The sequence below is a fragment of the Plectropomus leopardus genome, chromosome 2, assembly GCF_008729295.1.
Source record: "Plectropomus leopardus isolate mb chromosome 2, YSFRI_Pleo_2.0, whole genome shotgun sequence".
Taxonomy (NCBI): Eukaryota; Metazoa; Chordata; class Actinopteri; order Perciformes; family Serranidae; genus Plectropomus; species Plectropomus leopardus.
The window spans coordinates 3,406,391-3,431,717 of NC_056464.1; the positions used below are offsets into that span (position 1 = coordinate 3,406,391).

A 25,327-nucleotide genomic window follows, 5' to 3' on the forward strand; every position below is an offset into this window, starting at 1 on the left:
CCACGACGATCCTTCAGCCTGCTCCTCGACGGTACCGTTGAATTCTCGGACTGTTTCCTCGGCTACGGATCCTCTGCCTGTCCCCGACCACGATCCAGCGTTATCCCCGACAACGTTTCCACACGTGTTGTCGGCTCCTCGAGCTACGGGGTTTCCTGCTCTCCAGCCACGGTTGGTTCCAGTTTCGTGTCTTCACCTCGAAGGATTCCCAGAGACATTGATTGGGTAATTCACCCGAAGAACGAACTGTTTATTCGTGAGCAGAACTTTAATATTGTTGGTTGTAATAAAAGTTATTACCAACTAACACAAAGTGTTGGCGTACTGCATCTGGGTTCATACACACCTCGTTTCAATGAGATCTGCAGCGGGTGTTTTGAAAAAGGTCTGTTAACACTTTACAAAGAGAGTCTTGAGTTGTTTATGTGTTGTATTGTGGATGGAGAATTATTTTTAATTTTAAACGGGGCAAAAATATCAGTTTTCAATAATACCAAATACCTAACCCTTTGAGAAGGACGTAAGGTCGTGTGTGTTACCTGTGTGCTAAGTGGCTGAGCGTTGCGTAGCCAGCGTACGGAGGTCCGTGGTTTACCAGCAGCAATACAGCTCCACTGAAGCTCCGAACTGATCTCCACCTCTGAGTCACTCATCACCTGCAGCCACTCCGGCTGAGCTGAAGGTTTAGAGGAGAAAGAAATCAAACAGAGAACAGCAGAGGATGAATTACAGATTACTTAGCTGAAAAAGAAAAAAAAACTTGAAAATAAAGAAATAGATGAATAGACAGACAGATAGATAGATAGATAGATAGATAGATAGATAGATGTATAGATAGACAGACAGATAGATAGATAGATAGATAGATAGATAGATAGATAGATAGATAGATAGATAGATGTAATATGTAATAATAGTTATATTCACAATAATAATTTAGTTTTCAGGATATTTTTCTCATTTTTAATTATGATCTCATATTTTTGTCTCTCTCTTTTTCTCTCTCTACCTCTTATGGTAGGTATGGCATGACTAATTTTCAGGTATTTTTCTTTTTCTAACTTCTTGCAATTTGCAAGAAATTAGGACAATGTACAGGAAAATTATCCAAGATAAACAAACAAATTAAAATACGGAAAAGTGATGAATTATAAATAAAAAATGACCTTCTTAAAACTGCTCAAAATGATAAGAATTCTGTAAAATAATTTTAAATATTGAGTTATTAACAGTTTTTAACAATTTGCTCTGGCTCTGACAGAAATGTTTAGAAGGTCGACATGTTAACAAGGTATCTGAGAGGGAATACCAAACATCAGCAATTTAAAGCCATACAGAATGTGCTTTGCTGCAATCCAAACAGATGTTGACATAGTATCCTTTGTGTACCCTGCACGTTGATGCGTCCCTGGTACGTGTCGCTGCCCTCTGAGTTGTAGGCTTCACACTCGTAAACGCCCTCGTCATCAAAGGAGAGTTCTGGCAGGATGAGGGTGGGACCCTCAGCACTGGAGCCCGCTTTGGATGGCATCAAACCGTCCACCCTCCTCCAGCGCAGCTTTGGGACTGGACTTCATGAGAGGAAAACAGAGGGAGAAGCGTGAGTTGATGCAAGTGGGGATGAAGCAAAATGAAGAAGGTGAGAGGAAGAAGAAGGAATGCAGGTAAGAAGTAAAAACATTTAAACAAGTGTAAAGCTGGACAGGGCACAGCCTCTGAAGCCAGAACAGCTTACAGGTGATGTGTGATTACAGAGTTGGAAACTTACTTTCCGTAGGCGAAGCACTCCAACTGAGCGGTGTGTCCTGCGAGGGCGTAGGTCTCTGCTGGGAAGCGCACTTTGATGCTCGGAGCTGACTTCCTGTGATTGGCTGCAATAAAATATCCAGAAAACTGATCAGGCGGGTTTCCATAACAGATCTGCACAAAACTTAAGATATTTTCCAATAAAACACACTGATAAAACCAATAAAACATATTTGCCAGATGATTGCAGTTTCTTTAAGTACTGTGACTTCTCCTCTAGAGATAACGTTCCAAGAAGCATGGCGATGGATGTTCAAAACATGAGCAAATGGGCTTGATTTCTTACAAGAACATAAGAAGGAGACAATAAATAAAAGAAAAACATACCCCAAAATTAGCAAGTTTTGAAAATCCAACCCGATGTGTAATATTGGAGTCAGCATTTAAAAGATTTGAACTCATATTCAGGCTTTATTAATAACCAGTGGGTTGCTACAAAGTTCAATTACCCCCTTCAGACAGATTATAATATTAACACCAATCTAATCTCTTCCGATACGGCTGCGTTCAGATTAGTCATTAGTGAGTTAACACGGTGCAGAGCTCTGTGGTGAAACTACATGCTAACAGCTGCAGGGTCCTACCATCAGGCAGCACAGTCAGCTGGTTGGCTTTGCTGAAGGTGCTCTTGGTGCTGATGTCCATGTTGATGGTGGTGAAGCAGAAGTAGTTTGCTGTGTCGTTTGGCTCCGCTTTGGCCACGTACAAGTTCCCTGTGACCTGCGACACGAACCAGCGGCCGTCGTCCTTCTTGATGAAGTTGGGAAATTCATTGATTAACCAGCGGTAGGACAGAGCTGGAGGGGAAACAGATGGTGCAAATCACATTCATTAGTAAAAATGTTTGGAACGTACTGGGACTGTACTTATTGTCACCCTGTGCTCAGATATGGAGACAGTCATTTGCATTTCAGTGAGACATTTAGTTTTATGTTGTCCCACAAGAGGTGTATAATTCTGCTCATTTCAATCACTGTGACCTTTGAACCGCCTCTTGACCCTCATCCCACCTGTCATCTGCAGGCTGCTGAAGGTTTTCTTTCAGGAAAAGAATCGTTTCAGCAGACATCACACTGTTTTAAATGGTATTTGACTGTTTCCCTCATCCTCTAGGTCGTTTAACCCTTTGAAACTCTTTGAGCAATTGGGCCTGTTTTTCAAAAACATGAGTAGGCGATGAGGAATGAAAGAAGAAATGCCCCTAAAATTAGCAAGAGATTCATAAAACGTACAATAAAATAAGCTGACACTGGTTAAACAAAAACAACAAACAAACAAGCAAGCAAACAAATAATTTAATAAGACAGTACTTTGAACAAGTACATGCACATTATTCTTTTTTCCCTGGGCTGTTTTTCCCTATCTTTTTAAAAAAATAATTTTCTAAACAGGACAAGAAGGCAATGAACAAAGACAAAGAACTGATGTTAGAATTATTTATTTTTTTAAAAAAAAGAAACAATTAGAGAGCAAAAACAAAACAATGAAATGACCTGGAAAAAGTGCTGAAAATGATAATAATTCTGTAAAACCATAAATATAGTTTCCCCCTAGTTTTTTTTTAATTTCCTGAGACATTTTTCACCAGGTTTTTAAAATATATGAGCTTTTGATATATATATGTTGATATTTGATAAAAACTATTTTTTTGTAATTTATGGAACATTTCTTACCAAGTTGTGCATTACCTTTTTTCCCATGTTTCTGAAAGAAATTGCAATTGCAATTTGCTCCACGTTCAAAATTTTAAATACTTGAAAAAAGGTGTCTGAATGCAGCACAAGGAAAGGGATGTTGCCCCAGAATTCAAAGGGTTTAAATACTAAATACTAACTAAATATTCTTACCTGGGTAATGTGCAGGGGGCTGGCAGGCCAGGAAGGTTCCTACACCTTCATATGCTGTCTGAGGACTCCTGCTGTCTGGAGGGAAGTCATGGAGGTCTGGAGAAACACACAAAGGTATAAAAAAAAGAAAGTAACGGAAAATAAAGATCACTGTCACAAACAGACCTTAACAGAAGCAGCAGTACTACACAGCTGATAGTACCCAAAGTGCATTTGTGGAGAGTTAGTGCAAAGTAAATCTGAGTCGCCGCAGTGACCTGCTCAGACAAAACACACAAAGGTCAAACGGTCTGCTGCTGTCACTCACAGCCAAATTTGAGGTTAGCTGCTCGACTGATGATGGTGCCACAGCGGTTGATCGCCAGACACTGATAGGAGCCTGTGTCTCGAACAGACTCAGGGCTGCTTATCACCAGGCTGCCGGCCACCAGGCTGTAGCGCGGGTCCAAACCCAGCGGGACCTCTGTGCCATTCACAAGCCACCTGCAAGACAAAGAGCAGGACAAAGTGTGAAGAACACAGCAACAGGAGATAATAAACACACCATTACAATTCAAATATAAGCCTAGTCCCAAGAGTTCGTTTCCATGCATAATCGCTCTTTAGTACATGCGTCTGATGTTCAAGGCTAGCCAAAGAAACGTAAGTGATCTGCCGGCAACCATGTTTTCCCGAGCAGATGCACTGGAATGCATTTAGATCGGAAGTTGGAAAAACCAACATGGAATTATTGACTTCTGACTTGCAACAAAACGCAGCACCATGTCCAAATATAGTAATTTCTTTCTCCAAAAATCTAAGAGGGTGATGGCCAAAATAACAAACACAAGGCTTCCAAACAGAAGCCCACAGACCAATGGGTGATGTCACTGTGGCTTTGTCAGTTAGTCACACACTGTAAAAAATAAATAAATAAGTTTTAATTGAAAAGGCTAGTGTCGGCGCTGCGAAGTCAAGTCTAATCATTACAAAGTTACCTCAACTTGTCTACTTAAATTCAGTCAACTTAAAAATCTGCCTGGAAAGTAGCTTTTTAAGTTAAAACAATTAGTTTCATTTTACAGTGATACAGTGTGTATGCGTGCGCGCGTGCGTGTGTGTGTGTGCTACCCACCTGTAGGATGCAGCTGGACTGGCTCTGGCCTGACAGCTGAGGGTCACCTTGCCTTCACTCAGGCCCTCTGGGTAGATCAAACTGCTCGGCTGTTCTTCAAACACTGGCCCGCTGTCGTGACCCGACACACACACGTCTCCACCTGGTAACGGTATTTTTTAAAATTAGTGCCAGAAAGTTTCCAATTGTGACACCTACAGTTGTGTCCTGGAGAAATTCCACAGTGTATTCATACTGTAATAACTTACATAAAGCTCTAAAAGGAAAATTCAGTCAGAAAGATAATACTTTTGCATGCTTAGGTCTGTAATTTATTTCTCGCACAGTCTGCTATCCACTCCTGATTATGAGTGAGCAGGCTTGCTGAATATGAACATGTTTTAAACTAAAACACAGCCAAAAATCTTTAATCTATTACACCAATAACTGGATTTATTTTTATACTGATCTGTATAATTATTAGGATTAATATGTTTTTTGACAGAAACACAGGCAAAATTCTTTGATCTACTTGGTTCCTGGCTGGACTGAAGGCTACAGCACCAAAAGTGGGTAAAAACATCAATAAAAATAGTTTAAACAGACAGAAAAGGAAAGCATTTATATATGTAGCTTTCTCAGCCATGGTAGAATTACAAAAATCAAGGAAAAATGACAAAATAGGCACAATCCCATAAAGTCTACAGTATCAACTGGCAGGATGCTCTGCTTCTGAAATGCTCACGGACGCTCCCGGTGGTATATCAAGCCGCATGGCGGATGGAGCAAAACAGCGTCGCAGACAAAATGTCATCAATATGTTGCCGATGGAATCAAGGCGTGAGGAAACAAAGAAGGAGAGGGAATACATTTTCAGAAAACATCAGTACGAAGTGTGGCCATTAATTCTTTGGACCAGTGTAGCTACAAAGCCTGTGCATATATACATATTGTATAGTCTGGCTTGATAACTGGATTTAGGTGCAGGTCTACTGGAAGCCATTTTCCTGGGTGTATTCAGTCTGCAGTCTCTAATTGAAGCCAGATGCATTATACACATTGTCTGCAGGAGTACAACTGCCCACTGACACCGTGAGGAGCTTCATCATTACACAGTGCTGGAGCTCAGCATGAACACTGCAACACATGTATAATGCATAACACAGAATGTAAGCTTCCATGTTTATATTAAGCTGGAGAAGCAGAGTGATTGCATTGTCTAAAATAATGAGAAATATTTAAATTATTGTAGGGATGGATATATTCTTGAAATACCTACTGCTTTGAGACGTCACTGCAGATTTATGTCGTTGGTCTCGTGTGTTTCGGGTTACAAGCAGGATTTACGGAATTTCATTTCAAACTGAAGGTGAAAAGTATAACAGCTGAGTCACATTGCAGGGGACAGAATGATACATTTCAGTGGCATCTCCAAAATACCTCTGGCACTGTCCAAGGCCAGGTAACAGGGGATTTTACACCTGAGTTGTATTTCTTTGAGAGGGTGGAGGACAGGAGGGAGGGGTGAGAGTAAATCTGTCCTCCTCACACACTGTTCTGAGCTGTCTACACTATTGTGACCCAGAGCATTGTGGGCTGTGTCAGTCCAGCTAGGTTCCTAATCACTAGGGTTTTTTCTCATTACACTCTAAAAGTCCTCTAACAATTCCCTCAATTTATCTGTCTAACATCCACATGTAACAGAAGGTTTTAAACACGTTTTGGCAAAAGAAAATTAGCTTCCAACAACTTGTTAAATTTAAATATCTGATGTGATTGTATAAAGATTTCACAGCATCAATAACACCAACACTGCCGGAAAGTGCAGTGACTCCAGCGCTAAACTATGGTACAACTGAGAGATACTTGGCGATTTCCATTTTATACTGCTTAATACTTCTACTTCACTACGGATATAGTTACTAGTTACTTCACAGCAGGGCTTGGTGATACAGCTGTAAAATAATATCACAATATTTATTAGCTGTATAGCAATACACAATATATATTTCCCTATTTTGAAATCTCCTCTTAACTACAGTGAACTATCCATCCATCCATCCATCTATCCATCCAGCTACTGTTATATGAAAGTTTAATAAAATAGCTCTGTGTGTGTCTAATGCCGGTGGCGATTAAGTAATTATATACATTGCAGCATATAAAAAGTTCAATTAGCTCCATCATATCCGGCGACAACATCTGTCAATTTGGAGATTTTGGGCTATTTCACTCCTATAACATGTCTTCTTTCAGACAGAAGAGGCTTTTTGGTTTGGTCTTTTCAATACTTGACAAACAGGAGCACAACTTGAGGATGTGCTTAGAGAGGACAGGAGTTAAACGACACACTTGTAGAGACTCAACCTGTACAGACGGTGGGTTTCCATTAATCCTCAAATTTTGAAAAAACTATCTATTGTTTATATTGACATGAGGTGTTATTTCAGGTTATATGAAAAAGCCATATCGTGCCAAACTGCAATGGAAACACTTTTTTGGCTTTTCTGGGTCACATGATGCTATGGCTATGTGCTTGTCAGTATGAACTGGCTCCCTCACATAGCAGGAGCTACAAGAGGTGTTAGTGCATCACATAACTCTTCAAAGTTGAGCGGAACATCCGGAATTACCGAATCCACAATTCCTCTGTGAAAAATCATGGACTATCAGCTCCCTGAAATCCCTCATACATGGCTGCTCCCACGTATAAGGGACTCGCCTTTCATTATCGCTCCATAACACACCTACGTGGCCTTGGATTGGAATTAATGATGGCTAGTGCGGTGGCTGCGATAGAAATAACATTGCTATAATAATGTTTTGAACATCCATCACCATGCTTCTTGTTATTACCAAAGGAGAAGTCGCAGAACATCACTCAGTGGAAACACAGTCATCTTGCAATTGTGTTTTATCAACATCATGAAAAATAACGTATTCACACAAATCTGTAATGGAAACCTGTGTACTGTAAGTATAATGTGTATTGATTTTAAAAGGAGGCCCAAATCTGAAAAAAACCCATATCCCTAAAATATTTCGCCTAGCTTTTTAAAAAGGAAAAAAAATAAAAACAAATGTGTGTACAGAGCATAGTTTTCCTCAGGCACTGTAAATCTCCTTAAGTGCACACACACCCATGTTAAAATATGTATCTTAGCAGTCAGACACCAGGGGGTGTCTGACTGCTAAGATACATATTTTTAACATGCTGTATAGGTCATAAAGCCAGCCCCTCCATGTTGGTGAATGGGTCATAGGCTGCACTAAAAACTCAAAGTACACACCAAATAAATGTTTCCCAAAGACAGTTTCTGTCAGTGAGGGTAGTTCTCATCACCCTGATTTTATGATAAGTTCGGTTTTAATGAGACATTAAATTACACAAAAAGGGGTTTTTTTGCCATGATTGACAGCCATGACAGCCAATCCATGCGCTCACATTCAATGGAGCTGCTTGTGATCGGTTGGACAGGTGTTTTGGTGTGAACTCCCTCACGGCAGATATTGCTACTGTGCAGATGCAGGGCTCTCAATGACATCAGCCTCACAAGATGGCAATGCTCATATCCCGGATATTTTGACCTCACTTCAGCATAGCGGGGGTAAGTGGGAGTGTGTTTTCCATCATTATATACAGTCTATGGATACAACTGTGACTCACATCCTTGCGAGCTACCTTTTTTTTAGACACATGAACTCAGTGACAGCTGCATTATGAAAAACTGATTTTAACGTTTATTTAGCTGCATCAAACTATCAATTCATGTTGTGGAAATATGTAACGGTTTGCACAGACTTTCACATCACCACTGATGATAATGAATGATATTTTTTCTGCAGTGTCCAGTGTGTTCAGAGGAACTGAGCACGTGCGACTGCACATTTCACCTCAAAGCTCCTTCATTCCAGCATCAGAACACCATTTACCTGCATCATTCATCACATGGCTGCATTCATTCAAGGCTAAAGCTCAGTGGAGAGAATGAATCCCCTCCTCCCGCTGTCTAAAACAACAATCATGAAATTTTAATCAGACCCCAAAATGAGCCGCACCCGCATATTTCAATCTCTCTCTCTCACACACAAACACACTTGAGTTAACTGTTTTAACTATTCTTTAAAGACATTTGCAAACCAATAATACTTTCCAATAGTTCTGTGAACTGTGCTGACATTGAAAATAACAGTGAGCTCAGAGGATGTTTGAGGGCACTGTTTGGTGCTGAGGCAAAATGAGGGAGAGTATTTTTAACTTGGTCTCTAAGCTATTACCAATTCTAATTCTGTTTTGTGGTCAAAGTTGTTAAAAGTGTTATGTTTTTTGATTTTGTTCAGATTCTTAATTTATTCAAAGAAAGAATAAAAAAAGGATCTTTGGGAATGAATCAGAAATTCTCTTTTAGCTTCCGTGTCTCTGAACGGGCAGGTTGACAGCTGAGTGTGCAAACACCATCTGTGCCACTCAACTGTAGACAGACAATATTTTGTTAATATTTTGCCACATTTCCACTGCGTAGTTCAGCTTCACTCAACTGACCCTTGGCGCGGGGTCATTTTCTCGATTTAGTTTTTCACTACAGATGGTGAACCCCTCAGTCATGATGTATTAGTGCGTCAGGCTGAGCCTCGTACTTCGGTGTGGGAGATTTTTTAAAATGCACTCTGTCTGGCACATTGTTTATTCTTGGCTATTGTTGCTGTCTTCACTAATGTGAGAAAAATGGGGAAGACTAGTGAGGTACAAATAACCATGATATCAGACCACCTCAGAAGTAGGCAGTGTAAAACACAAAAAAATAATTCAACCATTGTTTATTCAGGGGAAATTGACTGAGCATTAAGCTCTTTTACAGCAATGCCCTGGATACACATCCAGAGGGCGAAGAGAATATAGTATATAATAGCAATAAACCCAATAAACAATAAGAATAGTAATATAACTGCCTACAATACTATTATAATATTTTAACATATTTCACCTTTGCTGATGATGTTGAGCAATTGTACATGTAAGATGTCACAGTGATTGGACAGCTGCGTAAAAAGTGACAGTGACAAGTTTTTTCGTGTTTGTTGGTCTTGGACAGTAATCTGCAATTTGTCAGGTGTTTGGCCTTCTGCCACGCCACGCCACGCCATGCCACATCACGCCACGCCACACAACGCTACACCACTCCACGACACCCACCATCCCCTCCACAAAGTCAGCTCATTAACGATGTCACTTCAGAGCATTGACATGATTGTATTACATGTACCAACACGTTTTCATCACATGTTGTCACATGCTACCACTTTGCAGTGGACTTCCACATCTACACAATATGCTTTAGGTATCCTGCGTCTGCTGTTTACGTTCTGGGATGTCCCCACTGTGACGTCAACAAATGGTTCCATTGTGCTGCACAACAGCACATGGAAACCAACAACAGGACGTCAACAAACTCACATGTTGGCGCAGATGTTTAGGATTAGGGAAGGGAAGCACATGGTAAGATGTAGAGATAAAACATCATATTCAGACGGGACGTAAACATCGCTCCATCCATCGCCCTTCCCGCCTGCCCAATTGGCACCTTAACTCTCCTTATATTACGTCTTTACTGGCATTATGTCAACCTGACACCGTCCTGCTGCATCTCATACACACATAACAGATTTCGTGAAGCAGCTTTCTCAAGTGATGCTTTGCATGTATTACGCAGACATGACAGGCCATCCACCAGCGTGTCAGAACTAGGGCTGCACCTAATAATTTTATTTTTTTTTACTGATTAATCTATCGATTATTTTTTTGATTAATCGATTAATCTATCAATGTTTTTTAATTGATCTAACTATTATTTTTTTATTACTCGATTAATATAACAACTAATTTACCGAAAAATCACATTTTAAAACTTGTTATACACTGCAGGGCATTAGTCTCCACCAAAAACAGCTCAGCCCTAACTGGTAATCTGTGTTTTACAGTCTGATATAAAGTCTCTCCAAAATAAAATTAATGCAAGAGCTTGTTCCACTCAAGTAAAAGGAATATAGTGCAATCTACATTTAGCAATCAAACACCAAAATAGATAAAACAATTTAAAAAATTCAAGTCACTTTACAAAATAGTTACTCTTTGTTACAGTAATAAACCTCATATTTAGCAGTCCCAACAAAACATCTTACATTAAAATTAATGTAATTTGAATAACACTAACTTTTCTCTAACATAAATAATTATAACTAGTTCATTCTCTCTGCATCAGAATAGTCCAGCCTTAACTGGGCCTTAAGGCATACCGCTGTCTGCTGATGTGCTGTTTTTTATAAAAGCACATATTCCACTCATTTATGAAGTTATACAAGCTCCTGCACAGCTGACAGCCCCATCCTGTACATGTTTCAAGATAAAATGCATAAAATTGTATCAGCAACTGATGGCGTTCTGCCCACAGAGATACAGTCAGATAGCTTTTGTTTTGAAAGGGAAGCAAGGAAGTTGAGGTGTTTGTATTTCCTCCTCTCTGTGAGAGAGAGAGACTTTAAACTGCAGTATAAAGTGGTATAGAGTCAATATAATCATTCAGTTTGTCAGAAGTTTATTCCTGCTGACAAACGCGAGCGTCACACATAAAAAAACGGCGAGCCACCGTTTCTCTAGATGTGCTGCAGCTGACACGCAGCTCAGACGCACCTGACGAGCGCTGCTCAGGCGGGCAGTGTGCACGCTCTAACTTGATAACATGAGTGCCAAAACAAAAACAACTCTCTCATGAGGTGCGCTGTGTGAAACGGTGCGACGCCGCACGTTATGTGAATCAACGTATTACATCGACGCGTCGCCCCAGCCTTAGTCAGAACACTGTGACCGGTTCTGTCTGGCAGCATTCTTGTTTGAGGTGTCCAGCAGTGTTTCATGCGGACCCAAAAGGTGACTTTTGGCGTTGCAAGCTCATGCCAAAAGCACTGCCAATGCGGTGCTATTTTACGAGTTCAGAGTGATAACGGGTAGGACGAGCAGTGGTTTTTTTGTCTGCTGGTTTTGGACAGTGCTTTACAGCTTGGCAGGTGTCAGGCCTGCTGATACTCCATATACTGTCCCCTTCACCTTTGGATGACGAAGTCCGCTCATATGCTATGTCACTTTAGAAACAGTGATATGATAGGTATGAAGCGTAGAAATGTGACATTGTCTTAGTTTGCAAAATGCAAACATTTTCATCTAGCAGCTGGGCTGCATTATCCCACTGTGTTCCATTAGCGTAGGTGTTAGCCTTGCTTCTGTGTGTTGAGGTATCATACTTCTACAATGACCTTGGTTTCAAAGAACCAGGTTATTTTGCTTTGCAATTTGAAACTAGAATTACACAACAATGAAACGAATCCGAGGTCACGGTGACCCTGACCTTTGACCGCCAAAATCTAATCAGTTTATCCTTGGGTCAACTTGAACAATTGTGCCAAATTTGAAAAAAAAACAAAAAAACAAAAAACAAACCTCAAATTGTTCTTGAGATATCACGTTCACAAGATTAAAACAGACAAGGTCATGGTGACCCTGACCTTTGACCACCAAAATCTAATCAGCTTATCCTTGAGTCCAAATGAACGTGTATGCCAACTTTAAATAAATTTCCCCAAAGATGTTCATTAGATAACACACAATGTGTTATTATAACACAGTTTAGCACAGAGATGGACAGCTGCAAACGGTCTTACTTTCACTCTCAAACTAAATCTTAAAGCCAGGCTCCAATCCTAAACTGCCCTCAACCTGAACTCCTTCATGGGCTAAAACTTACCTTAGTGCATATGTAAGCAATAACGCCATCACAAGTTTTTAATCAGTCTGAAAACCCACATGGACGTGTTTGCATGCGTGCTTGTTTTATGTGTTATGTGTTTAGATTTTATTTGCCCTGATGTACAGCAATTTGTTTCAGCGATTGTTGCTCTTTAAGGTGCTTTATAAATAAAGTTGATTGATGTTTGTGAGTGTTTGAGTGGAACTTACCAGCAGCCTCCTTCAGGGCTGCTGAACTGAGGACCAGCAGACAAAGCAAGTGCTCCATCATCGGGATCCAGATGGATTATAACAGGATCAAAACCTGTTCAGGTTATCTCACAGGAAGAAGAGGCACTCAGCCTGGGCCTGTGCAGGAAATAAAAAAAAAATAAGATTACTTACATGATCACTCCTAGAGCTCTATGGAGGAACTGAATTCATTAAGCACAGATTGTTAAATGAATTCAGTGTAAGTGGAAATGTATTTAAAGTTGACTTCCCATCCATCACTAAAATCCCTTGGTCTTCTTTAGAAGTAAATGTGAAAATTAACATTTTATCAGCATATCAACATATTGACTATTCCCAGTTTCAGTTCTGGTACTGGTATCTGTACACTCCAAGTTCAGATTGTAAAAAAATCCATCAATACTCAGATGCTGATTGATACTGAAAATTAATATTGGATGTAATACTTATTTTCAACAGTGACAATACCATCAGTGTCTTCTCACTGACACATGACTACACACTCACAACATGACTACACACTCACAGCCCCTCCCCTCACTAATCCTGAATATGTCTGACGCCACGTCTTTACGAGGAATTTTCAGAGGTTAGTAAAGCTCCCGTTTCAACGTAACTAAACATAACATCAACATTAAAATAAGTATTACACATATATCATAAATCTTAACCTGAGTGGCGACACACATTAGCTGACCAAAAGTCAATGTTGTTGTTTTGACGTAATGTTTCATAACTTACATCAGTAATGTAGCCGTACAATGGGCTGTCCTGAACACCATTGTCTGGCCTTCAAAGCTTCAGCATTGATCAACAGCAAATAATCAGAGCTTCAGTCAGCTGTATTTGAAGCTGTATTGAATATTTGGGTCCAGCCCCAAGCTGTATGAAGGCATGTAATGTAGATATGTTACTCGTGACATATTTATTTTTAAACCAAAACATGACAATTTTTCCATGCCTAACCAAGTAATGCTGTTGCCTAAACCTGTCTGTATGTCTGTATTTGATGACATGTTGTTACTGCTGCCAGGTCGCTTTTGGATCGAACTTCATATTTCTATTTTGTTTTTATTATTTAACATTTTGTATGGGTGTATGAAGATTGACACAGTTTTGGAGGCAGCCTCAAGTGGCCTTTAGAGGAACTGCAGATTTTGGCACTGTTTCATTGGCTTCATTTTCAGCCTTAGAGGTTGCTGCTTGCTCTAAACTATCGATATACAGTACATGGTCCAGTTGCATCCTCTTTTTATAATTTTTTTTAAAGAATACACATGCTAATGTGTCTCAGTAATAAGCTAAATGCATTTGGAGACTAAAACCTTATATTTTGTCCTTGACCTTATATGCACTGCAGCTCTTAATGGATTTTGACAAAGCCTCCAGTGTACTTCGCCTCTTTTTTGTTAACAGTCCAATACCAAACAATCCACTCTGCTTATTCAAAGAAAATAAACCAGTTTCACTTGTAAATGTTTTTTAACAGGAAAAATGGATTTAACAGCCTGTTCAAACATGTTTACATGTGTGCCATGTTGTATCATGGCTCTGTGCAACACTGCGGTGCTTCTATGACTTACTGGGTGTTGTGAATATTGAGTGTGGCGATTTTCCAGTGAGCAATTCAGATAAGGAATTGAGGACACAGGGAATTTTCAAGGGCACATAATTCTGAAAAACTAAGTAAATCTGTGGTTGATTTTTTTTCCTTCCAAAAGACCTTTGAGGGGCTCACACCTCAACATGTTCTGTGTGCCTTTTCTGCCCAGCCAAACCTGATTGTCCTCCCCAAGAGACAACTCTGTTTTTACAGGCTTTGATTCACTCAATATACAAAAGGACTGCAATTCTCCATGCATCACAAGACACACATCACCGTCAGTCTGAACTCACACACAAACGGCTCTGAGTGAAGGGATGGGTACGGCAAAGCAGAATAAAACAGAAAGCGGATGAAAGAGAAACGGGAATCAAAAATAGGAGCGGGAAAATCTGAGAAGAGAAAGAGTGCAGGAAGAGGGAAAGTGGGTGTGATGGATGGATTACAGAGACAGGCAGTGAAATAGACAGGAGAAAGCAGTGTATCACGTAACTCTAAATGACCCCAGAGTAGAGCAAAGTAGATTTAGCTCAGTACTCATCACAGGCTGAGAGCACATTTTATATTTTGCTAAGTAAAAGTGTGACACACCCCTACTGCAGGTCTGCATGCTCAATCTGTTGGAGGATGTTACATACATGTAGTAACATGAGCTGCCAGTGATGTTGGGGAGAAATATTTACATGAACAAAACATTACATCCCTTTGGCTCACACTATGTGCCTACTGAACTAGACCGTACACCACTGGAAAAAATTCCTGAGACAGTTTTCAGATATATATACATACATGCAACCATCAATCATGCTTAGGATTGGAAATTAGCACCAATCACCAGCCAAATGCTGGTGAAATATGCAATTTGCAAAGTTAACTACATAAAACCATAGTTTCCATGATATCAGTGAAGTTATGGCATAGAAATTAGTTTCTAGGGACTTCTGGGCAAATAGCACAGCTTTAACTCAGAAGGCACTAAAAATCTACTTTTTGCAGCAAATGACACCTTCACTGATCCAAATCCAAGTTTTGCATCAAATGACATCTAAAGTGATAATCTCCCCATCATAGACAAGTTAACAAAAATAACTACATAAAGACCATGAATCCATTTTCACGTTTCTGGCATAGAAATGTGTTTCTTGGGACTTTTGGGCAAATAGCACAGCTTTCACTAGAACCTCAAAATCTACTTTTTGCAGTGCATGACCCCTCAACTGATCCGTATCCACTTTTTTTCGCAGCAAATGACATCTAAAGTAAAAATGTGCTCATTACATACAAATGATCAACGTTAACTACATAAAACCAGGTATTCCATCATATCAATCCATTTTCACATGTTTCTGACATAGAAATGTGTTTCTAAGGGCTTCTGGACAGCAGCTGGTCATCTGATCCATTGATCTGATCTGATCAGCTCTGAAAGGATTGACAGATGAATTATTAAATGTCCCAGAGTGACAAGCTGCTGCTGAGGAAAAACAGAACACACAGAGAGCTCTGCCTGTGCTGCATCCATGGACCCGCAAAAACCTCTGAACTTTATAGAGGGGACACAGAATGATACAAAGGGCAACACATGCAATTAATAGAAAAATAAGCTTGCTGTTGTCGTCGACATATTTTTACATATGTAGCTGATACTAGATATAGCAGGAATTTTGACAGTTAGAAAGAAACATAAATAAGACATGATTAGACAATAAGACAAGTATTTTATGGTTTGGTCAGGGATGTTGTCTAAAATTTCAGGTTTTCTACAAGTTATAATTTGGTTCACACAGTATAGGGAAAAGCAATAACTTGAACATCATAACTTGAAAAAAGGCAACTCAAACTCCCCATTTCTATCCGAAAGGGGTTCTCAATGGAACTGTGTAAGTTTTGTTGTCTTTCTTTGCTAAAATTGCATCAGATTTTTATTAACAACTTGTGTTAACTTGTGATCAGGTTCTCAGCTGAAAAATCTTTACAGTTACAGCTATAACTAACTTATTTTGGCTGATCTTTATGTCAAGACATAGGGAAGAGTACACAGAATTAAAGTAAGAAAACACTTCATGGTGGGACAAACTGAAAGTGTACTGTTTATGAGGTAATAGCAAAATTCTTTCTTTGTTAAAGGGAAACAGTTCACCTCAAGGTCAGTTTTTCTGCACCATAACCTTGAAGATGAATCAAAAACAGACCCATTTTCCTCTTGAAGCCATCATTTCTTTAGGCTCTGAACATCCCTGTGGGGTCAGTTTAAGCCTGGCTCAGACTCAGTCTGATCTGCTGTCCTCCCGGTGCTCACATCGGCTGTTTTCTCTGTCTGTGTGTAATAGGAGGCTAAAACACAGTCTGGCATAACTAAAAGACAATGAGCAGCTCTCGCTTTTGGAGAAAGCTGCCCCCAGGCCTTCATTTAGATCCTGCCTCACTGCTTGCTAATGAAAGTGTCACGTAAGGCAAACCTGAGTGTGGAAAAAGATACAGTTGTATTTTTCTGTCATTAGGCCAGTTTAGAAGTCACTGACTGAAACCAAGTTCACATGTACATGAGTATTTTTGAAAAAGTCACTCTGTCTATGCAATTTCGAGTCATTCAATGAACTTTAAGTAAAAACTCCTTCCAGGCTAGACTTCAGGTAATCACTTTTTTTCTAGGCAATTTCTGCTTCTTTGCATGTTGTTTAGCCAACATGGCTTCCCCTATGGCGAAACAGGCAGTTGAGCTGAAGACATCTCGACAACTCAAGGTGGAGGGAGAGGTTACAGGACTGTGAACAGCCGGCAGCCAGCAGGCAGAGAGAGCCCGTGAGGAATATCGGCATGTTTTTTTACATCTAACTTGGTAAATTACGGATTTATTTTATACACATGGGACTCTTATCAACACCCACAATATTATCATAGAGTGCATTTAGTAATTTTACACCTATCGTTATTGTAATATGACATGCGTCTGTTTCCATTATTGCTGTGCATCTCTCCCCCTCTCTCCCCCGTCTTCCCCTCTCTTCCCCTCTCTCTTTCTGTTTCCATTTTGTCATGATTGTATTTCAGTTGTTATTTACGACATCTATTGCACGTCTGTCCATCCTGGAAGAGGGATCCCTCATCATCCTCTGCCGCTCTTCCTGAGGTTTCTTCCTTTTTTTTTTCCTTCCCCCGTTACAGTGGTTCTTTTTCAGGAGTTTTTCCTTAGATAATATGAGGGTCTAAGGGCAGAAGGATTTCATATGCTGTAAAGCCCTCAGAGGCAAACCATGTTTTGTGATGACTAACCAAATCGGCACTGGCGTTTGTTGGAACAGTGGACTTACTGACTAGATTACTAGCAAGACGGTTTGGGTGAGTTTTATTTTGTTTCTGTTGTGTGTTTGATGAGTTAGCGAGGCAATTAAGCCTTGTGAGTCTTCATGACCGAGAAGCCCAAGCCTACCCAAAATGTTTTCCAATGTAATAAGAATGAAATATAGGACCAGCTTAAAAAACCTCATTCAGTACAGTGTTCCTATAGTTACATTCATATTAAATGATTCTGCAGTACCATATTCTGTATTCAGCGCCAATGTAGCACTAGATACAAGGTACAAGGTAACCTTATTGTCATTTTTCCTAAACGTGGTTCAAGAAAAAATAAAATTGAAGTTTATCCTAAATCCTGCTGCTACATCTTTTGGCGTCAAGTTGAGGAGTTTCAAAGCCTGGGGAAAGAAGCTGCTCTGTAGTCTGGTGGTTCTCCAGCAGATACTTGTGTATCTTTTTCCAGATGGCAGCAGGGTGAACAGACTGGGCTGGGGTGGCTGCTGTCTTTCAGTATCTTTTGAGCCTCACCTCACTTCACCGAGGTCACTGATGCTCTGTAGATGGAAACCAGTGATGTTCTAGGCAGTTTTAATCACCCGCTGTAGAGCCTTCCTGTCCTCGGCCGTGCATGAACCATGCCAGTTTGTGACATTTCCAGTCAGTGTGCTTTCTATTGCTCCTCCTCCTAGAAATTAACCAGGATCTTGCTCTGGAATTTAGCCTTCATAAGTTTCCGTAGAACGTAGAGTATTTTCTGTGCTTTTTTAACCTGGGTGGTGATGTGCGATGACCAAGATAGCTTCTCACTGATAGTAGATCCAAGGAACCTATAGCTGTTCACCTGCTCCACCTCAGCTCCACTGATATAGATAGGGGTGTGTGTCTTTGCCTCCTTCTTTTTAAAATCAACAATTAGCTCCTTGGTTTTACTGACATTGAGCAGTAGGTTGTTCTGTGTACCACTCTGCAAGATTGTTGATTTCCTCCCAGTATTAACTCTCATCATTGTTTGTAATACAACAAGTGATGGTGGTGTTGTCTGCATACTTCATGATAGAGTTCTCCTGATGTCTGGGAGTGCAGTCATGAGTGTAGTGAACAGGAGGGGGCTGAGCACACAGGCCTGGGGGACTCCAGTGTTGAGCACTAATTTAGAGGAGATGTGACTGCCAATCCGAACTCTCTGGGGTCTGCATGTGAGGAAGTCCAGTATCCAGTTGCAGAGCGTTGTATGGAAGCCAAGAGTGTGAAGTTTTCCAATCAGTTCCATGGGAGAGATTGTGTTAAATGCTAAGCTGAAGTCATCAAACAGCATCCTGATGTAGCTGTTCTCCAGGTGAGTGAAGACTGAGTGAAGAGCAGTAGATATGGCATCCTCTGTGAATCTGTTGGTTCTGAAAGCATACTGGTGAGGGTCTAGGCTGGCAGGGATGTTGTCTTTGATGTGATGGAGAACCAGTTTCTCAAAGCACTTCATCAGGATGGGGGTAAGAGCCACAGGGCGGTCGTCATTAAGACTTTTTAGGTACAGGAACGAGGATGGCTATCTTGAGGCAGGAGGGAACAGTCTCTTATGAGAGTGAGATGTTAAAAATGTCAGATATAACATTAACTAGCTGATCAGCACAAGCATTTAGTACACGTCCAGGAATGTTATCTGGGCCGGTGGACTTGTTTATATTCACTCTCAGCAGGAGTTTTCTCACATCTGCTGTGGTCACTGAGAGTGGCCGGTCCTCTGGAGGCAGAGTAGACTTAACAGCTGAGTCCTTATTAAGGAGGTCAGCGGGCGTAAAATGTGTTCAGCTCATCCCGCAGCATGGCCTCACATATGACGGGGTCGCTTCTGCTTCTGTAGCCTGCGACATTTTGAATCGCCTGCCGCATATCTTTAGTGCTGTTGCTGTTGAGGTCTCTCACCAGTCTCTGCTGGTGTCTCCTCTTAGCCTCCTTGATGCCAGCGCTCAGTCGTGCTCTGGCGATGATGTATGCCTCCTTGTCCCCTGACTGAAAGGCAGTCCTTTCAGCTCTGAGAAGAGCCTTCACCTCTCCATTCATCCAGGCTTGCTTTTGTAATCACCACGTCATCAGCACATTTGAAGTTTTAACTGTTGGTTTGACTCTTTTTATCAACTGACAATATGTTGGCAGAAGGAGCAGAGAAATATGATCTGATAGGCCAAAGTGAGGGCATGGGGTGGCTTTGTAGCTGTAAGAAATATTTGTATACACATGGGCCAGGATATTTCTTCCTCTGGTGTTGATATGGACATGCTGGTGGAATTTAGGTAAAACAAATGTGAGGTCTGTTTGAGTAAATCACCACCTTCTATGAAGATTCCATCTAGCTGTTTGGTGATGTTGCTGCTGTTGTTGCTGCGGTGAATTTTTTGATTTTGCATCTGGGGGAATGTATACAGCAACAATATAAACACTGGTGAATTCTCTGGGTAGATAATATGAATGACAGCACCACAAACTCAACATCTGGTGAGCACAGTCCATCCACTTAAACTGCGTTTGAGCACCAAACATAATTTATATAAATGATCATCATATAGTGAGGTGGGAGGTAATGGTGTTTAGATCAGGATCGTGGATGGGTGACTTTCATGTAGGAAATGAGAGTTCTGTCTAAAGATTGGGTGGACTGAACATAACTAATGAATAAAAGACACTAAAATAACCTGTGATGAACTTGCTTCTGGATCGTTCATTTGTAAATGCACTGAACGGCCATGTGTCAGTTTGCCAGAGCACTAGCTTTCACTTTTCTCTCTATATAACTGTATCATGAAACCAAAACATCCTAAACTAATGAAAATATAAAACCAAACTTATAAAAACAAAAAAAAATCAGTTTAACTACACAGAATGAGTATGTTCTCCTAAAATACTGCAACGTATAGCAATTATATTTGTGTAGTGTAACCCATAGACATGGTGTATTGCTTCAAAGCCTTGAGAGGTATACGCTTTTTTATCTGAAGTAGCTGCAGTCTGTCCTCATCTCTCTATTTTCCTCTGAAGTTGAGGCTGTTGAAGGGCACTTGAAGACAGCAGCAGAAAAGGTCAAAATGACTCCTGACATTAACAATTAAACTGTGGGACACACACTCTTTATCTGTCCTTCACCAAAGTGCACCTCTCTCTCTCTCGCTCACCTTCATGCTCCACAAAGGAGTATGACCGCCCAATGCCTCGGGGCTCTCAGGGCTGTGTAGACATCTGCTGATGAAGCACACGCTCCCCCAAGGACCACACACACACAAACACACACATTAAGGAAGCACAATATCATTTAAACAGAAGTTGAAGACATGTAAAGACTGGGCGGTGGACAGATGTGTGAACAGAGTTGAAGGTTAACATTAAAGCATAACTTTGTTTTATTTTTATTATTAACCTGGACCCAGTTTCCCTATGTCCCTGTGTCTATGTGACTCATAGGAACAACAATTTTTGAAGTTGGTCGAGTGAGCCAGCAGACATATGGCATTTTACATTAAAACCAGTCAGGGCAGTTATATTAGACAGCAAATGTCATTTGTATTAGTGATGCACAAAATCCATTTCATGAGGTCTAGTTGATTATCAGAGGAAAGTGCACACTTGTATCGCCCTCTTCAGTCACTGAATGTGGAAACATATAATGCCAAACTCTGCACAGATACATGTTAACATGGTCAGGGTCAGACATTTTAGGGGACATAAACAGATGAAACTGGATGCAGGGGGACTATAAAGACAAAAAGACTTGAAGTGAGCACTCAGGGAGGTCAGGGAGATGTGTTAAGGTCACCCGCAGGCATAGGTCATAAGCATGTAATTACTCTCACTACCAGAGGGGGGAGACAAAAGTTCAGTATTCCAGCTTTAACTGTTTGAAAGCTGCAGCGACATCACTTTTCTTGTGCTGACTTCAGACGCCGTTCAAAAGTATTTAAAAACTTTGAACTCTAAGTAAATTGGTGCGATATCTTTTAAAAACACAGGAATAGAGGCAATGAACAGCTTGGTAAGAAATGTTCCACAAATTGCAAGAAATTAGATTAAATTAGTAGATTTAGAAAATTATTTGTTGGAGATGAAACTTCTTATCCAGCAAGTTTGGACAAATATGTGTTTCCCATTAGGCATGATTTATATTTGCAATTTCAATTTGTGCAATTAAAGGGTTAATGGTGAGCACCTACTGTCATGTTATGCCATTGTTATTATTTAGAAAGGGCTGTCCATGTGTATGTTATATGTCACACTATAGGTCAATGCCGTTGTGTTGAATGCCACGACCATTACTCATCCCTTTGCTTCCATGCTGTCTAATATCACACACACTGGAGTACATGATGCCGCTATCATTTGCTCTCATGTAAAAATGCAAAGATGGCGTAAAGAAACTTTGTAGCAGCCCTATAGCACAATCTTTGTGTAAAAGGACTACAGTTTTATTATTATTGTGAAAGAAGTCAGAGTCAGGCCAACTGTAACCAGTGGTGTAATCAAAAGTGGAGTTGTGTTTACAAATGATTTTTTCCCTCCTGTTCAATCAAAGGCAAAATTGTGAAATGTATCAGTTATAGAAAATTAATACTAATCTATTTAAAGAAATATCTAATTGAACAAAATGTACTGAAAACTGCCATTTAATAACAAGCATATATAAGAAAACATGATCAAAAAGAATAAGAGCACCGAACAAGTCATCCTTGATAAAATATGCATCAGCCTATATTCACACACAGAGGCAGAGCACCTTCCCTGCTGATTCAGTGATGATCACGCTGCTGAAAGCGAGAAGCAGCTCGTGCTTTGATACGACGTTATTAGTAAGATCAGATTGTTGCTGTAACTGGAATGTTGACACACAAACACGCATGCACACAGATGCGCTCTGTCTCCTTCCACCCCACTGTGTTGGCGGCATCATTAGCACGCTCAGTTAGCTGAGCCTGAGACCACAATGTGGACGACAAACCACAATTTCACAGATAAATGTATAAAATGTGCATCAGGGTTGCTTTGCTGCGTGCTGTGTGTTTTATTGTGTTATCACCTCTGTTATTGTGATATGATGCCTCTAAGAGAAAATGTGGCAATTCTGTTTCTCCCATCACTGTACACGGGCGATGCAAATGTGATTTGCTTCTAAACTTCTGCAAAACAATAAACATCAAGTTGATGAGGAAAACTTTGGAAAAAGGACAATTGTGCTGTGTCATGTGTAAGACATGATTAGAGATATGATGAGGTATGGTTTGGCACTTTGCAAGAGATTTTAAAACAGAAGCAACACAGTAAAACCTGTCCACTACTCACTGTGGCTGCTGCTTCTTTTACCATTTCTCCATGCAACAGTATCACAGCATAACAGTATACCAGGGTATTTTGAAATCCTGGAGGTCTGTTTTTCAACTGTCACACCACAACAAATACAGATGCGCCCCTTTTCTAACCATAACTAACTGGTTTTTGTACTAAAATTAACCACAAATTAACCACAGTGGTGTTGAAAAATAAAGTTTCAGTGAATCCCCTACACAAAAATGTGCAAAAGTAACATATCCACGGTTTGCTTTAACGTCCAATGTCAATGTTATTCTGGCAATTAGGTTGAGCAACCTGGTGACTGACTGCATCAAATGTACCTTAGGGGCTGTTCACACGTCAACAGTTCTTGCATGAAACATTTTGTTGTGGTTTGGCCTTTCATTCACACGACAATGGCAGAAAACTGGGTTTCCAGAGTGTAATCTTTTTAAAAACGCCACCCCTTCTGTCAACGTGTAATTTGGCAATGCACAGATCCTGTGAGCACAGTGACGTCATGGTCGCACTTCAGATAAACAGCCATGCACAAGTCGGAGGACAACAATAACAACAATGGCAGACTACCAAGCTGTGTTTGTGCTGCTGACTCTACTGAGTTTATTAACACTGTCCGCGCTCGTGCGTGCGTTCGCCATCATCTTTTTGTTTACACTCATCGCTCTGTAGAAGCACGCCTTTATGTGCATGCACGTGGTGTTCCTCTGTGGTGTGTCATTACAGAGTAACACCGCCAAATACTGACCTGGCATGCACACTACAGCGTACATGAGGATGGTTCTCACAATGTTATCGTAAGAATGCAGGGTTTTTTTAAAATGCAAAGGACAGTCTTGTCTGTTTTTAGAGGGGCTTTTCTCATCTCAATGTGGCCTCAGAGAGATTTGTTATTCTAATCTTTTGTTTTCTCTGTTGTCTGTTTTTGAGACAGCCTTTTTTTATTGCCTGAGTAAAATACTGTATGAAAATTATTTTCAGACAAAGTTTAAACAGAGAGTAGTACCTAAACTTAAACTTGCCAAACTGCAGTGCTTATTCTGATTTATTTAGTCCCAATGGAAGATTATTTCTTGATGGTCTATTATTTTGCCCGCCATCCCCAGCGTCTACCAGTATTGGAAACTGGAAACACTGGTATGGCTACACGGTGGACCAGCTGCCCTGCTCGCCTTTGTCTGGCAGCCATGCATGAAATAGCTGAGCAGCCAGTGGAGCTCAAGGCAGTCCCTCCATGTCTCATTCCATGCAGATGGTCAGCAAGATGCTCAGCTCTGTTCATCAGTGCCAGTCTGACCTTAAACGTGCACCGAGGGGCCCGTGGAGGGTTACATGTGTGTTCAAAGAAATCAGACAGCAGAGTTTCATCTCTCCTGTAAAGCACTGTTGTGTGAAGCTGCACTTTTGAAAAGCAGAAAAGAAACACTTGACATTTGAAAAGTTTGACTAGAAGGGTTCTTTTGCTTTCAGACTAAATGTCTGTGAGTTTAACTGCGACCCAACCTTGAGGTCTTTGTGAGAATATTTAAACTCTCCATCTCAAAATACGTCTTTGCTTATGTTATGAATCAAAATGTCAAGACTGTTCAATGGTTTGGAGTCCTTGTAAGACTTGTAAGTGTGTGTATGTATTTCACTTCAGATCTCCTTCAAATCTTTATTTATGTACATAGGTGTGCATCTGTTTGTTCTGAACATGACCTTCACAAAAAGTGCCTTCCATGGGTTTTCAGAAACTAGCTGTCTACACCTCTGCTGTAATTCTGTTAAAAGGACAGTAATTGCATTCTTAAGCTTTGGCAACAGCACAGCATTAGTGTCTGGACAAAGCAAAGAGATTCCCTTTGTTTTTTTTTTCATTGATTTCAGCCAGGTGGCAAAGGAGAGACTGCGGGGAATAACAGCAATTCTTTTACACCTAACTTGGTGAGTTAAGGATTTATTTAGACCAACGTGGAGTTGGTGACTGTTGAACGGTGGACTTACTTACCTACATTACTAGCAAGAGGAACCAAGACAGTTTTGGTGATGAAATGTGTTTTATGATGAGTTAGCGAGGCAGTCAGTCTTCTGTGACTGCAAGGAAGTTGAATTCAAAAGGTGAACAGTTATATTTCTCTGTTTAATGAGGAAAATGAGAATACTAATATAATTACTTTATTTAAATATTTTGTGAGTTCCTAATGCACATTTATTGATCTGAAAGTAAGCAAATGGGGGATGTAGGTGGGGGGGGGGGGGGGGGGGGTGAACATGGCACACTTTCCCGTCATGTACCATATACCCTTGAAAAATTTCAGGAGGGTATCTAGACATGAAATATTAGA

At 40.4% G+C, this 25,327-nt stretch overlaps 1 protein-coding gene across 1 annotated transcript in view; it reads right to left on the reverse strand.

Annotated features, from left to right (window-relative positions):
- cntn2 (contactin 2) overlaps nucleotides 1–25,327 on the reverse strand; it is a 78,698-nt gene that overhangs the window by 34,560 nt on the left and 18,811 nt on the right. Inside the window, exons 2-9 of the mRNA XM_042498568.1 lie at nucleotides 12,755–12,892; nucleotides 4,768–4,909; nucleotides 3,961–4,136; nucleotides 3,654–3,749; nucleotides 2,391–2,603; nucleotides 1,769–1,871; nucleotides 1,390–1,571; nucleotides 540–676 (exon numbers count right to left, since the gene is read on the reverse strand). Of these exons, the coding sequence (XP_042354502.1) occupies nucleotides 540–676; nucleotides 1,390–1,571; nucleotides 1,769–1,871; nucleotides 2,391–2,603; nucleotides 3,654–3,749; nucleotides 3,961–4,136; nucleotides 4,768–4,909; nucleotides 12,755–12,815 (1,110 nt within the window). The 5' untranslated portion in view covers nucleotides 12,816–12,892. The remainder of the gene's footprint in view (nucleotides 1–539; nucleotides 677–1,389; nucleotides 1,572–1,768; nucleotides 1,872–2,390; nucleotides 2,604–3,653; nucleotides 3,750–3,960; nucleotides 4,137–4,767; nucleotides 4,910–12,754; nucleotides 12,893–25,327) is intronic.